This window comes from Embiotoca jacksoni, unplaced genomic scaffold (genome assembly GCF_022577435.1).
Source record: "Embiotoca jacksoni isolate LCO1_2020_lvr unplaced genomic scaffold, fEmbJac1.0.p SCAF_49, whole genome shotgun sequence".
NCBI lineage: Eukaryota > Metazoa > Chordata > Actinopteri > Embiotocidae > Embiotoca > Embiotoca jacksoni.
In genome coordinates this window covers 2,416,662-2,432,500 of record NW_027185402.1, presented here as the reverse complement: position 1 = coordinate 2,432,500, position 15,839 = coordinate 2,416,662, and the positions used below count along the sequence as shown (strand labels likewise).

The 15,839-nt window shown below is 38.9% G+C and overlaps 1 protein-coding gene across 1 annotated transcript in view; it reads right to left on the bottom strand.

Annotated features, from left to right (window-relative positions):
* Nucleotides 1–15,839, bottom strand: part of LOC138210900 (phospholipid-transporting ATPase ABCA1) — a 144,752-nt gene that overhangs the window by 67,199 nt on the left and 61,714 nt on the right. Inside the window, exons 24-31 of the mRNA XM_069170271.1 lie at nt 15,367–15,569; nt 13,676–13,724; nt 12,545–12,652; nt 12,311–12,343; nt 11,638–11,777; nt 7,253–7,380; nt 1,915–2,013; nt 1,020–1,209 (exon numbers count right to left, since the gene is read on the bottom strand). Of these exons, the coding sequence (XP_069026372.1) occupies nt 1,020–1,209; nt 1,915–2,013; nt 7,253–7,380; nt 11,638–11,777; nt 12,311–12,343; nt 12,545–12,652; nt 13,676–13,724; nt 15,367–15,569 (950 nt within the window). The remainder of the gene's footprint in view (nt 1–1,019; nt 1,210–1,914; nt 2,014–7,252; nt 7,381–11,637; nt 11,778–12,310; nt 12,344–12,544; nt 12,653–13,675; nt 13,725–15,366; nt 15,570–15,839) is intronic.

The following is a 15,839-nucleotide window of genomic DNA, read 5'->3' as shown; positions in this document are numbered from 1 at the left end:
TGAGTAAACAGACAAAGCCATCTCTAATAAGATGACATTGGAGTGGTGGCGGCCGCTTCTCCATCTATTCTCTCTCAAGCTTAGATTTCTCATTATCATTGGGAGACAGCAGTGCAAATCATTTAGCTCCAAATGAGACGCCGCTCTCTCTCTGTGTCGTGATTGGCTCAGGCGGCAGGTGGTGGCCGGCAGGCGGAGGCTGGCAGGCAGTGATGTGGTGTCGCTAACTTTCCCAATCGATCTCAGCCTGGATCGGACCTCTTCAGGTCAGACCGTGCTACATTTGCTCGAGCTGCATTTGGCCGTGTATATAGTTAAAGTAATGGCCTGTAAAGGATTGGTATTGACTTCAGGAGGACGGGAAAAGTTCCCAGGAATTGTGACGGTGGCAGAAAAGGTGAGGTTCAGTAAAGGTAGAAATTTGGCCTACACCTGAAAAAGATAAAGGACACGCTATGGGTATATTTAAAAAAAAAAAAAAAAAAAAAAAAAAAAATTTTAGCAGCTATGTGGAAGAAGCTGAATCACTGGCAATAACCAATTCAGTGTACTTTCACTGGAATCAATTTTGGTCCCACTTTCATGCATGCATGCTAATTCACAAAAGGGAGGCAGCACAAAAGGCTGATTTACATTTTGCAATGCAATGCAAATTCCTTGTTAGTAAGTACCTTATGTTTTCAAATAAAAATGATGCTGACTGTGACTTTCAGACTGCAAGCCGAAAGCTTCCACGATAAGCAGTTTTATTGTACGGTTGTGTCAATGATTTTTTTTTTTTTTTTTTTTTTTTACATTTAGACCGCTCCACTCTCCTGCTTGCAGTATATCCATCTGTGACACACATTCAGGAAATGTACACTGGAACAGCAGCCCTGGATGAGCAGGTTTCAATTTCTTGCTCAGGAGACGTCAAGACGTACGCTGACACATTCAATGTTGCACACGATTGATCTTATAACCATGAATTCACAAACAAGCTGATCCACCGCTGAAAACCACGAGCTGCGGAGTCTGACCTGTGGTGGGGGGAGACCTCCGGCTCCGGGCGGACAGTCAGGTAACATGATGGCCCGTTTAGGAGTGCTGCACTGACAGGCGGGGGACGGGTTAGACATGCTCCAGTTCCCGTTGAGGAAGATATCAGCGACCGACTGATCCACGGGGGGAGTAAACCAATCGGAGCCACTGGAGGAACACGGTAAATTCCTGCAGGATAACAAAGAAGAAAACACGACTATTTCATTGGTCGCCATTGATTATATTGCCAAAATATCCTCTTGTAATCAATACAATTATAACTGCTGTTTAAAATACAATTTAAGTCATTAAAGCAGTAAAGTTTCATATCAAATTAATGAGAGTGGATCGAGGTATTACAGGTATATCAAGTGAATATTATAGGAGTTATTTTTATAGTAAAAACAACATCAGTCACAAGAAACTTATAATTTTAAGACTGCTGGAAAATACCTCTAAATTCAAAGAGGTGTGTGAAGCCTATAAGCACGACAAGACATTCACTGCATTTCTGATACTCAAACATTTGTGAACTATGTGGGCTCCAAGTAAAATTTCCATTTCATGTCTTGGTTTAAAAATATGTATTCATTATACAACTATTCTGATCAGAATTATCTAGAGAACATGTGGAAAGCTAATTATTTATTGATCAAATTTGTTCTTACAAATTGGTTTTCAAAGTCACGCAGAGAAACTCCGGGTTACTTGGCCCTTTTAAAAAAAAAAGAAAAAAAGAAAGCTTCTTCTATGTCTGACACACACACACACACACACACACACACACACACGGCTTTCAAAGCTTCATACATTATCAGTCCCATTCGACCTGGATGTATGGCCGCCATGTTTTGCTCCATAAGCTGTTAACCTTTTATCCTTAGAAATGCTTACGGTATGGGGTCTCCATTCATGCAGCGCGTCCCAAAACCAGGGTCGTTCACCAAGGTCTCAACCACCCGGGACACTTCCGTGTTTTCTGGGCCATCATTGCTGTAAATAATAGGCATGTAATGATTACAAATAAAAACATTCCAACATTTTGAAGCATGCAAGAAGATTTTACATTTCATCTCTCCCGGCGGTTCGACATGTCATTTTAATCCGGGAGCGCCAGCTAATCTGTCAAAATGTCAAAAAAACAGACCAACAAGTATGAATGGGTCTTTTGTTCGAACACGAGTGCACAGGTAAAGAAAAAAAAGTAAAAGAAAGAGCTGTTTGGTGGAGCCATCGTTAACCTGTCCACACTGGGAAGAAAATATTGAAAAACATGCATTAAAGCCTAAAACATGCATTAGCACCAGTTGTGGTGCTGCAGCTTTGATTGGTTAAAGCTGTCTCTGAATCATGTCTCAACAATGCAGGTCAACCGGCCTGATTTACACAGTAATTGTCATTTAGTCATTCAAAATGAATCAGACCCATGGTGGTCATCACCAATGACTGGCTGAGATCTGGAGTAATTATACAGGATGGCAGAGTATCAGATTGGTGTCTTAATCAGCTAAATCAATGTACTGAGCGATCTGTGTAGTCTTACTAATACCAGAATGGTTGGTACTTACAATCAAACAATTCAGGGCTCTATGCTGAGATCACAGATTCACCAAAGAAGAAGACTGAGAACAGCCAATAAGAGACGCGTTTACAGAAGAGTGAGGAAGAGAAAGTCTGAGCCTACTGGTGGTTTGACTGGTGTCTCTCACTGGATGGTCAATAATTTAATATCAGAGGCTTGATATCACATCAGTCACTGATCTATTATGAGCCAGAATAATGCTCAGTCAGTTTGTTCACACTCAAATAAGCAGCATGATTGACCAAAACCTCAGATTTCTGCCATTAGGTTTGCAATACCATTTCATGTCACAACCAATTCAGATTTTAGTCCTCTGATTTGTTTTGCACACTGGCAAAGCACAGTTTAGACAATCATTAATCTTAAACATATCATTAAAAAGCCCTGAAAGGAACTGAGACATTGTCCACCAGGGGATCGAGAGAGGTCCATTTTACGGTAATAGTCGATAGCAATGCTGCACAACGTTGGGGTTAGCTTAATGAAGAATGAGAGAAAAATCATTAAATTCATCGACCTTTTGGCCAAAGAGTCAAAAACCTGAATTCCCAAAGCACTATTGACTGTAAAGTGATGTTCTCTGTAGTTTGAGTCCAGCTTCTGTCCAGATGTGTATTCCTGTCCAAACTCCCACTGATATCAGCCTGTTCAGGATTCTGTGTACAATGAAGGTTCTTCACAGCCTTTCATTATCATCCGAGTGTCCTGTACATATCAAAGCCCTGTGTCTCACTTAAACAATCTTCCAATTCCAATTTCACTCTCATTACTAACCACACACACTCTGCCCTTTATCTTAAGGGTGCTGTGGGAGTTAAAACACAGTGTTTCATAAAGACCATCGTGATGGCTTTCTGCCAGCAGTGGCCGCCGCCCAGCCAACCATTTGGATTAATACAGTGTTCATTGTCTCATTTAGAGGCGTCTCCATGAAGGTCACACGGTCATTTTCCTTGGCCACCAGTGAGCGCAATTGAAGTGGTCCGATTGTAAAAAATGGATTATGTGCAGCCATCTGTTTTGCAATTAACAATGGCTGGGTTACCATGTTATTCAAGATAATAAAACTATTGGATGGTTCCAAAAATGAAGACTTGTGCATATACACAGAAACAGTGGAACTAATGAATAGTTCATCAAGTCGAAATGAAACATCATAAAAGCAAGAAGTGAGACAGTATCAGAAAGAAAGTCAAATGAAGGCTGCACTATAATACAGAAACAACCCCTTTGGGGAATTTGCGAGCAGAAGGGAAATATCTGATGCCGATTTTTTTTGAAAAAAGTAAACCAAACCAACCACAAATTAAAACTACAAAGGGGAACTAATGTATTATTACCTCAGCTATGCATGATAAACTAGTAAGCAGGGTTCAAAGCTTGAAATTCTAAATTACGTGATTATTATCTTAAATGAGGTCAAAGCTGAAATATGGATCATTGGCATCTGTGAGGTACGTAGTGAAGTACAATAATGCTCCTTGGAATAAACTTTTAAGATTAAAAGACACCACTTTTCGTTACAATCATTATCAAGTTGGATTTTTTTTTTTAAAAAGCACTAACGTGAAAATACAACATTTACAACTTAGCTAAAGGGAATGAATTTTAAATTATGATCAGCCCAAGTTTCAAACGCATCACACATGAACAGTTCGCTTGAATTCCCCAGAAAACTAAATGTGCAGTTCATGTTTTGCCACTTTGGCAGTGACTACATGGCAATTATAATCATAGTGAGTGAAATCCATTCGGGCTGTAAAAAGTCATGAGTGAATCATTTTACTACCACTTCTCACATGTTGTATTGTGTTCTGGTAAGTTACCCTGATAAAAAAAAAACCTTATATCAACCTTTTAGTGTGAAGACAGGACACAGTGATGTGAAAAGGTCTCGTTGGCCTTTTGAAAGCAGCTGTGAGTGTTATTCCACTACAGTGAAGCCATCTTCAGTGGATAGCTGTGCAGCTTTTAGGGTGTTTCTGGAAAATATCTTGGTTTTCCGGTGGGTTGCAAACATGCCATTTGTTGTTTGCCATTACATTATAGTTTGTAATTTTGGCAAGACTGTTATTGTTAGCCTTGTTAGCCCAGGCAGGTGTTGCAGTAGGTCACAGGTGGTTGCTAAGTGCTGGTGAAGACTAAAACAAAAAGACTGGGTTTGGAAGGTTTCAGCACTGTGGAGAGCGACCTGAGTGAAGGAGTTCTGTGAAAAGAGTTATGCAGAGTCAGACTGGATTAGTATGTTTCAGCACCATGGAGAGCGACAGAGCCTCACTTTAATGTTTCAGCAAAAAAAATATGAAAAAAAATATTTGTTTATTCAATTGCAATTGTTTTAATGAATTTTTGAAAAAAAACAAACAAACCAAAAAACAGGTTTATTTGTTTTATTTTAAAACCCACATTATCTTATTTGAAGTGTGATGACCACTGTCTTTAAGGTTAAAGTTTTAGGGTTGTAGTTTAGATTGTTGTTAAAACTGTGGCTTTTTAACTTGAAACTATCTGGAGAATTTGGTTTAAGCACAGAAAATACAACCAACTTTAAAATGTTTCCAAAAACTGTACAATAAATTACTGCCAATTTGGTGTCCGCATTGAATTGCATGCTATTATTATTCATGTGCATGTGATGTCAAATCTATGGTGTATTCAAATGTGGCCTCATTATTACAATAGATATATGTAAATTGGAAGGTTACAAACAAGTTATATAAATTATATTTACAAGAACTAAAGTTTAATTTATTATTACACCAAATTTGATAAAAACAATATAAAAAAAAATACATATAAAAACATATTGAAAAACTAAAAATATCTAATGTCAAACTAGTGTAAAAGCAAAACATACAAATATATACTTAATTGCTTTGAGGAGATAAAACAATCATAAAGTCTCAAGTGTTTTTTTTTACATTCCATCATATCAAATGAAAGTGTTTAAATACAAAGTGAGCAGCTTCTCATTCTGACCAAGAGTTTAGATTCTATCTTGACTCAACCAGTTTCACATGAGGCTATGCTCATTGTGTCTTCACATCCTCAAAGGGAATTTTTGCAAAGTGCTTCCAGGGGAAATGAAATACCTGCAGACTGGATAAGCGACGACAGCTTCATGTCACACGAACACAGTATGAATACGACGTCAAGATTAGCTTGACGGTTTGGACAGATGCTTTAACCATCAGTGCGCATTAGAATTCAGCTGCAATTTCTGTTGTTATAGAGAAAGATGAGATGCCCCGGCAGCAATTTTTAGCTCATTGGTGTGAATGTGGAGGTATTTTACCTCTAAAATCACACTAAGAAATAAGCCCTGTCACAAGTCTTGTCAGATAAGTGTCATTTATAGTAAATATGGACACATGGGGATATACGTTGTTTATTACTAAACGTTTTACAAAATATGGTGAGATTTTTTTTAAAAGAGCAGTTTAAAGTGGTGCTTTGTGTTTGTTCTCAGTTTGTTTCTAAGTCCACCAAGGCTGAGACGTATCACTGATGACTGTATGTCTCAATATCAAGCTGCAGCCAAAAACAGGAAAGTGTCCAGATTGATGGCTTCAGTAATACAAAAATCTCTTACAATAAGACAGCGAACACATTTCTGACATGTATTTGCTTTGATTTTCTGTAATTGATGTGTAACTCTCCTCCAAGGTTGCAGTCTCTTGTTCATCTACAAATCTCCAGTGCTCCTTTCAATTTTTCAAACACGCTTTTCCTTTTTCTTAACAGTAAATATTCTTTGCCAGAAGATTCTTCCCTGCGAAAATAATATTCATAAAAAGGGTCCAAATTGTTTGTTTCTAGAATCAGGCATAGGTCATGATTTGTAAAGTCATAAAAAAAAAATAATAATAATCTAAAATCCACTGTTCTGCCTAACTTCCCTTGATTTTACTGGTATTAATGCATTACTCATGCCAGCAGGTGGCGATAATTCATGTAAAAGCTGTTTGACAAACACCAATAAATAACACGAGGAGGAGGAGAGGAACATGTTGCTACTTGCTACCAGGCGATGGACTTTGTCAGGTAAAAACGTGTAAGATTAAATGCCACAATGCAAACAGGAGATACATGCATTGACTACTGCAGCTGTCAAAATGTTCTGTGTGGAGACAGCGTACCAGGAGTCCATCACAACCGTGCACAGCAATTTGACAGAAAAACACAGAGCAAACGGTCCAAACACAAATCAATGATCAATGGCCTGACAAAGTAAGTTTGATGTTAGACATAAAGAGCATGAACGGCCCTCATCTCAAGGATGACAGCTAAAGACATGCTTTTCATCAGCTTCGTACAAGGCGAGGCTTTTTGACGTTGGAAGACATTTGCTGAGCCCGAGTTTTATGGCGTGAGTTGGTCTCTCTTTCTCTATGTGTGGCTGGTGATGGGTCCAGTTAATAATATGAGTAATAATAGTTGAATAATAGTCTAATAGCTCTCCGCGAATATCAAATTAGTATTTTAATTTGAAATGCTCATTTCATTTGGCAGTAGAGTAGAGCTTTAATAAGAAATCATAGAATCACAAAATTAAAATAATGCTTTGAGGTGAACTGGGTTAAAATGTCGCATTAACTAATAAAAAAACAACACCGACAAATGATATATGTCTTACGAGAGCGCTGTTACCTGTAAAAGGTGGTTTGAGGCAGCCCGTACATCCAGAGTTGCAGCTCCAGACTCGGATATTCAGTGAATGGCGGGATGATGAGCGAGAAGATCAGAGACAGGCACACAAAAACAGCAGGCAAGATCACCTGGGCGGACAGAGACAATTTAAAGTTAAAACACCTCATTAAACTGTCAGTTCTCGCCTGGAGACATTTATCCCGCGACATCAGAAACACCTTTGAAGCAAAATGTTCCATAAAACAATTAGAAAAGACATTTCAAAAACGTCACAGGAAGTAATTGTAAAAGAAAATGATTTCAGTGCTGTGCCCCAAAATTAATAAAACAGTCCTAAAGATTTAAAACAAAAGGAAACAACGCAACAAAAAATACATAGACTATTTTACAACTTTTCAAAGGTTCATGATTGAATTCAGAAACAGAAATCCCGAACATTCTCTGCTTTGAAGATTCATGTAATCAGTGTTGGGGAATAACTAATTACATGTAACTAGATCATAAATGGAAAAGTAATTGTAACCAGTTACAATTACTGAGAATTTGTGTAATAATTTGTGTGATTGTGTGTTACTATTCAAAATGTTGGTGATTACAAAGGGGTTGCATTTGAATATCAGAGTTTCTGTAAAACTTATATGTAGACTAGAATATTATTTTTGCTGCTTTTCATCGTTTCTCCCAGTAGGAATGTCTTCTATCTTCATTGGGCTGTATGCACTCCAATGAACCTTCTTTTTAATTGGTTATCTTGTTTAAACTCGCCTCTCGTGTGCTAATCAAATCAACATTCATTGCTCTAATCAACCATACTGAGGCTGTTAGCAATGTTGTTGTATAAAAAGGAAAGGTATTTAAAAAGAGCCATTCAAAAACCAGTATCGGCAAATAGTGATAGCCCTGCTGATATTTCTATCATCACTCAGCATGGAGTTGCCCTTAAGTTTTGGGAACATTTTTCCTTCACTACAATCGGTTGTGATCTACATACTTTTGATTTATTTTGCTGGCTGTGGGTTGAAATCAAAACATTTCCATTTCAATTAAAGTTACTTGGAAGAACTTTTAAATAATACGTAATCAGTGTTAAGAATTGTTGAGAGGTTTACGCGGCCTAGTTTACATTTATATCGAAGGACTTTTCAGCTTTATTGCCCAGTTTAAAACATTCGTAAGCAAAGTCATCAAAATGCCATCAACTGTGATAAGTTACTTTGATTAAGTAATTAAAATAGTTACATAAGGTATTACATTTTTTTTACAGGGTAACCAGGAACTGATTGTATTTCAAATGCAACCTTCCCAACACTGCATTTAATCCTAGAGGTACTGTAGAGTAACAGATGCAGCAGAATATACAGTATGTCATTATATCTGTGCAAACAAGCTGTATTCCTTTTATGACCAGTGTTACAATACACAGCGGAACAGTTACCAGTGATGAAATTATAGCCGCCCTGCTTTAGATGAATGATGAAGGGCGTCTGCAGGGGTGATACAGATGCATGTTTACGTGTGCGAGCCTTCCACTACTCATTAGTCAATGCGAGATCAATTTCATCACTCGCCTTCCCCGAGCTCCCTTACCGTCATGACAAAATGCAAAATGCCTGATGCAATCAACAATAACGCAGGACCGATGCAATAACGCGCGCACATTAATATGCTCCACGTCAACTTGTTTGGGCTCTCCTGCATGCTTTATGAGTTTGATTAAACACTTCCAACACGGCCACCATCGTCTGGCCACTCAGATATAATTAGTTTCTCGCCATTCTCTTGTCTTTTGTGTAATTTTTTTTTAAGAAAAAAGAAAAACAAACACAAGACGTGCTTTCCCCAACCTCCCCATCCAATCCTCTTTTCTTCAACATGTAATTCTCTTTTCATTACATTGTTCGAGCTGACAAAAAGGCCAGTGGGAAAAATGCAGGGTATCTTTACTGTTTAATCATTGGTAGGTTTGGGTTGCGCTGGGTAGCAAAAGGGGAGGTTCGCATGCACTTGATTAATTGCAGGGCACGCAATTTGCCAGGCCAATTCAAGATGCTCCAATTGAAAAATCCTAAATTTACTGCAGGCGAGCTGCGGCCATGGAAATGTGCTTGCAGGGTAAGATAAAGAGCAGCAATGAGACTGAAAAGCTTAATGGCAGAGCGCACAAGAAAGAACGATTCTTGTTCTGTTGCTCCCTCTCTCTTTCTTTCTCTCGACAGTAATTGCAGGTGACAGCTGGTACTTCTTCCATTGAGAGAAATCCACACAAAAAAAAACCTGGGAGAAGTCATTATGCTCACAGAGCCGAAGCACTCCCATGAACAATGCATGAGTTTATCACATTTTCAAGTTTAGTGGGGATTTAAAGAAGAGGAGGGGATTACAAGCACACAAAAAAAAGAAAAAAAAAAAAAAGGGTAAAAAAAAAAACACCACAACAAGATTAAGATGTTTTGTTTCCTGCAAAGTCAAATGCCTCATTAGACTGAGGTTATTTCCTCAACAATAATTTACGTCTATCCAATTTCATTTATGAATAATAGCTTTCTGGCTTTGCCCTGCATTAGAGTGGATAATAACATCACCTTGGATGTTTTTACTGATGTCGTAATGAGGCCTTTTCTTTTCACAGCCTTCACACAAAATGTAACAAATAGTTAGTAAACCTATCACCAGTGGTAAAATGGTAAACAAAACACCGCATGAAACAAGACTTACTTTAGCCGGTAAAACCTTGATAACTTGTGGAAAAAAAAAATGGATCGACCTCGAATTGAATGAGACATGCCGAATATGGAGCCAACCCCTAGTGGCCCTCAGTGGTATCGCAGCTTAAAGCGCTTCGGCCTCGTTTTTCAGACCCGGAAGTTACGTCCACGTTTATATACAGTCTATGGTATTGAAAAGTGTTGTTGCAGTACGTTCGGTGCCAGCTCCAAACAACAGAACCCCTTCAACCCATCCACCACAACGTAACCAATGACTGCTTCCCTCTGACTCTGACATTGCCAAGCCTCGCCTGTCCCCCGACTTCCAGCCCCATAAATCACTCCTTTTGTGTTTCAGGCCGTAATCTCTTTTATATTCCCCTAACCGCTTGTATTCAGGGGGATTACCTCACTGCACAATCATATCTGCTGACAATGGGAGCTGTTGACATGACGGGGGTGGGCGGGCGGGGGGGGGGGGACCTTTAGCCAAATGAGTAAAGAGGAAGAGGTAGGAGGTGTGCCCTTGCAGACAATGTGCACCCTTGTACATCCGCAGTCGCACACTTATCCTTCCATCCTGCTCTGCGTCCCACACTAAGGAGGGACGTCCGAGATTGACAGTGACTAATGGGGATTGGTTCAGCGGCAAATTACACGAAGAGCCTGTGCACATCTCAAAAGGTGAAGCAGAGCTCCCCCCTCCCCCCCTCTCTCTGTTCCCTTCAGGCGAGGACGAGCATTTTCAGTGAGCATTATTTCAGCATCATGGCAGCTGTCATACACACATACACGCACACACACACACAATGAATATCGACACGTGTGTCAATACAATTAAAGCCAGAACACACTTTTTAAAACTTGGGTGGAAAAAACAAACAAAAAAACTTTGAAAATTGCTCCTTAACGAAATTGGTTTTGACTTGTTTAAACGATGTCTCTTTATTGGTTTTGACTTCTGAAATTATGTTTCTAGGGAACAAAATAATATAGACATACACCTAACAAGCTAATAGGAGTCTGTCATCTCTCTAATTGTTGTGCGATCACATTTAATACGTGGTTAATGAAAGCACATGATTAGCGCACGGTAAAACGAAGGAAAAACAAATCATGGGTGTCACTTTGCCTTTTGTGCTGCCAATCACAGCGATCAGGTGAAGCTGTCAGCACCTTGTATCGACACACAAATGTATTATTAGCTCCCTGTGATTGAAACTAGGTGTGACATCCTTTCAAAGTGCAAAGGTGAGAGTGAAACATTTGTGGTCCAGGATATTGACACTTGTCTGATCACAGAAACAAATCTCAGCAGCAACATTAAACCCTGACGTCTGTCCTGTGCGTGTCTTTTTGGGAGAACACGCACCTTTTAAGGTGAAGATGATTATTGAAAACAGTTTACCACCATGATGTCACTTCCTTCTCGATGCTGCCGTTCACATCTTTCAGCGACCTCGGTGTGGATTTCTTTTCCAACAACGTGAACTCCAAAACTATTGACTTGACGAGATGGACGACTTTTCCCTCCACATTCTAAATTAGCTCACTTTATCATGTGTCATTAACTGATTTTGAAGGCCAACATGTATTTCACACAATCCTACCTTGATCCTCCCATGCAACCCTTCTCGTATAACCCTTCAATTCATCAGCATGACAGACTGAGGCCATTACCTGGGCAATGAGTCCCTTGCGGCTCCGTCGGGCGTGGTGGAAGCGCTTGATAAAGAGCGCCAGGAACTGCCTTCTGATCAGCCTCCACCCGGTGATGACCACCGATCCCATCCCGCTGACACTGGCGTTCTGCTGCAGGTCTGGAGTGGACATTACCCTGCAGTGTTATTTATTGTCTATGCATATGCAAAAGAGCTGCGGAGCACAATTTTTAGCCCCGCTAATGGGCTGATCAGACATAACTTAAGTGAAGCTAATTCCTCAGTGTGGCAACTGGTATTTTTTGTAACTTCTCATGGATAGAAAACAAACCCAATGATAGACAGGAGCTTTGTAGACACTTGATTTTATATATTTTTATGAATACTGTTACTAAAAAGGAGGCAACATTTTTTTCTTCTTCACAGACGTCATTATGATAATAAAACAAATTTCATCCTCGATGAAAGACGCTGCATTTTTTTTTTTTATAAAAGCAAAATTCGAAAGGTGAGATAATTTATGAATTGAAAGGAAATTCTGAAGACGGAGCTCTTGTTTATGCTGTCTTTTCAAAATAACCAATGAGCTGAAACAGTCAAATTGAAGCCAAACTAAACAGAGTTAATAACTGTGGAACAAAAAGTGTCTGGTAAAAAAAAAGATTGTAGTAATGAGAAAATAAAGTACCCACCTTCCACTTTACTTGTGAACTTTTCTTTTAATTCTAAATGAGAAACAGAAAGAAACAAGACTCAAGCAGGAACTATAGTTCATTTGGATATTTCTATTTAAAATATCACCAACAAATATTAGTAATCAGAAGCTGTTCAGTACTATTAATTACATCCACAAATATTTAATTGAACTTCCTTCATTTAAAAAAAAAAAAACAAAAAAAACAATTATGACATTTGAAGGGACTTGCCAGTCATCCCAATGATTGGTTCTGATTTCGTGTGGATGCTGGAGATGCTGTTCCTCTTAGATTTGCGGGATCTTCTTTTGGAGTCTCTCACCACCAGCTCCTTTGCTGCTGTGGGAATACAAATAAGATATGTTGTTTTGGCCTGACCCAATTTAGGGTTATAAATAACAATAAGAATAGCTACCTGCCCTGCATGACGCTATATTATTCCCTGTAAAAGAAAGAGGCACAAACCCAGGTGTTTCCAAGAACATTTTTTTTTGGGATTAAACTGAAAGGGGAAGTTGTTGGATACCAAAAAAAAAACTGTGGAATTATGGCAATGGAAGATTTATCTGTTGAGGTCAATCAATGACAAATAAAAGTCGGTTTTAAACCATAATATCGTTTCACTTTGCTGTAAGCTGCCTGTCTCTACAGGGCAAACCCACACAAATACAAGAAATATGACTTTTAGCTGTGCAATAATGGAGTCACCTCTTAAAGTATTCCCATAAAACTTTCTCATATTGTCTTACATACCCGTCACACATCTATTGGTTAGTTTCAACATGAGCTCCGTTCCTCCTCATTAATTCAGTTTGTGTTCAGAATTTGTTTGACTGATTTCTGAGACCTTAAACATCCTTTGTTTTTGTTCTTTACGACTGATGTACCTGCACTGTGGACAGAAATCAAATGGCCTTTCAGGAGCGAGACGCTGCCTCAGCTGTCAACGTACTGACTGGCATATTCCTTTTACAGATACTAAATGCTTCTGCTCCGCATTGGACCAAAACCAGCGTGAATAAGCAGCAGCTTTGCTAAATGCTGCAGAAGTGCCTTGTGTGACAGCCAGATTGTGGCACCAAAGAAACAGCATCTGTATAAGTGAAGTTAAAAAAAAGAAAGGCTTTTCAACCGCTACATCAGCAATGGTTGAAGAATTGTAGCTCTATCATGAACATGTTAACGGCTTAACGTAAAATTAGTTTGTAGACATGTTGACTGACTATTTTCTAATCACAGACATTAAGTACAATGTTTTCTGCATTAATACTTATACAGTCAATTTATTTCACTGGTGTTTGTGTTTGGGATGAAGAGTGCTCTTTATTCCCCAAAAATAATCCACACGAATCATCATCTTACGTGGTATTTCTGCATCCACTCCCGTATCTTCAGCCACTTTAAGAAAAATCTGCAAAATGAACAAATGAGGCATGATTATTAATTATGTACTGTATGTCCCCTGTCAGAATATGAGCACACATGCAGGAAGAATGCCGGCTAATGACACTGCAGTGACGGGAGCGTTATCTAAGCTGCTATGAAGCCTTTTTTACATTTAATGCATTCAAATATTTGCTCATAATTTGTGCCCAGGTGTGATGCAGATGCCAGTTATCCCTGTCAAGATTCTGTTTAGGATCAGATCAGGATTTTGCACCCATGCAGAGATCCTAACCTTTACTTGAACACCGGCCATGTGGCCACTCTAAGAGAAGTGTCCTCCTTGACTTCATTTATTAAATGTGGGCCTTCTGTCAAAATAAATCTATTTGTAAATACGTGTGCCATCTATAAAAAAAAAAAAAAAAAGCACACTACTGGGAGACTGAATGTGATTTCATGTGGTGAATTATTTCTTTCAAAACAGCGTACAATAAAAATGTTCACATAATCATACACTTCAAAAACAGGAGGTATTCTAAAGAACAGCAAATGCTATTACATGACTAAGGTCCATGTCCTTCAATTCTATCAGCTCCGATTTATTTGTTCTGCATAACAGAGAATCGCTGCGCATTTCAACGGAATTGTGTTTGGACTTCAAAAGAAAACATGGACAGATGAAATAACCTTGTTGTGGTTGAATTTAAAACAAATTCAAAAGGAATTATTCACATTGCCTGCAGGCCACGAGTGTCTGGTGCATGTCTGAGCTACATGAACAGCGTTAGCCAACAGTCACTCGGCTTTATGATCCATTCGTCTGCATGGCAAACATACAGCATGAGTCATTTGTGTAAGAGAAATAAGACTGTGTTCTGCATGTGGACTGACATTTACTCAACTGCCTTTTCTGCTGCACATTCGATGCTTTTGGGCGAAATATATTTGAAATTTAGGATGTCAAATAAAATAGAAAGTTAACATATAAAGTCCTGCAACTACAAGTAAAAGCTCAAAAAGATGTCATCACGCTGATGCATTATAACAAATTAACAAATAAAATCTACGACATAAACATGATGCAAGAAGCTGAAATATGCATCTTGTGAATTTTAATGGGGAGCAAAGCACCTTAGTTTGGAGAATTTTTGAAAATATATTGTAGTCGCTTCAAGGTTGGTGTGGTTGTGACGCCATTGAACATTCATTAGGAATGAAAAATAAACTTGCCTGAGAATCAGGCATGGCTTTCATCATCAGCACAAATCAATACCTGAATCTGAGGAGAATTCTTGATTCAAAACCCTATAAGTTAAAGGCTATTGGCTAATCATGAAGGTGTTTTTTTTTTTTTTTTTTAATTGCACGTATTAACTTGTGGGAGAGATTCAGACACGATCTGTGATGATGTTTTGATTTCTTACTTAAAGTCCTTCAAAGGCAGGAAAAGATATACAAAAAAGTGGGAACAGAAAATAAAAAATACCAAGACATTTCCTCATTTATGAAACACGAGAGAGTAGGTTTTCAGTGGCAACAAATGTAAAGTGAATTTACAGCAATAAAAGGAAAGAACAAAAACAATGTTTTCCGTGTGTATTCATATGTCTCTATATGTGTTCATGCTTCTATTATGAGCAAGGCTGTCAATCCCACGTTCAGTTTACCTCCTCCAGCGTGGTGTCAGAGATGCCATAGCTGGTCAGGCCAAGGTCAGCCATGGCTAGGTCGAGCTCTTGGAAGAGTGTGGCAAAGGTCCCATCTTTGGCTCCACCGTAGGGCAGGATGTAGGTGATCTCCCGACCGATGCTCTCCAAGAAGAGCGCCTCAGGAACGTGGCAGCGCACCAGTTGACCCACAGCTGTTAAATCTGTTGAAGGAAAAGCCACAAAAACGTTTGAATTTGTTTTGTTTTTTTAAAGGATGCAAAGATTGCAAATAAATGCACATTATTATCCCTCTTTATACGCGTCCTTCATCCGTTCGGGTAAAGATGATTGTCAGAGTGATACAACAGGCAGAGAGTTCAGCTGCTAAGAAAAACAGTGTTTAAATGACAGCATCTTTGAAACTAAATGTTGATATGACATGATACCAAAGACACTTCACCTATCAAATCATCTGAAACCACTGCGTACCA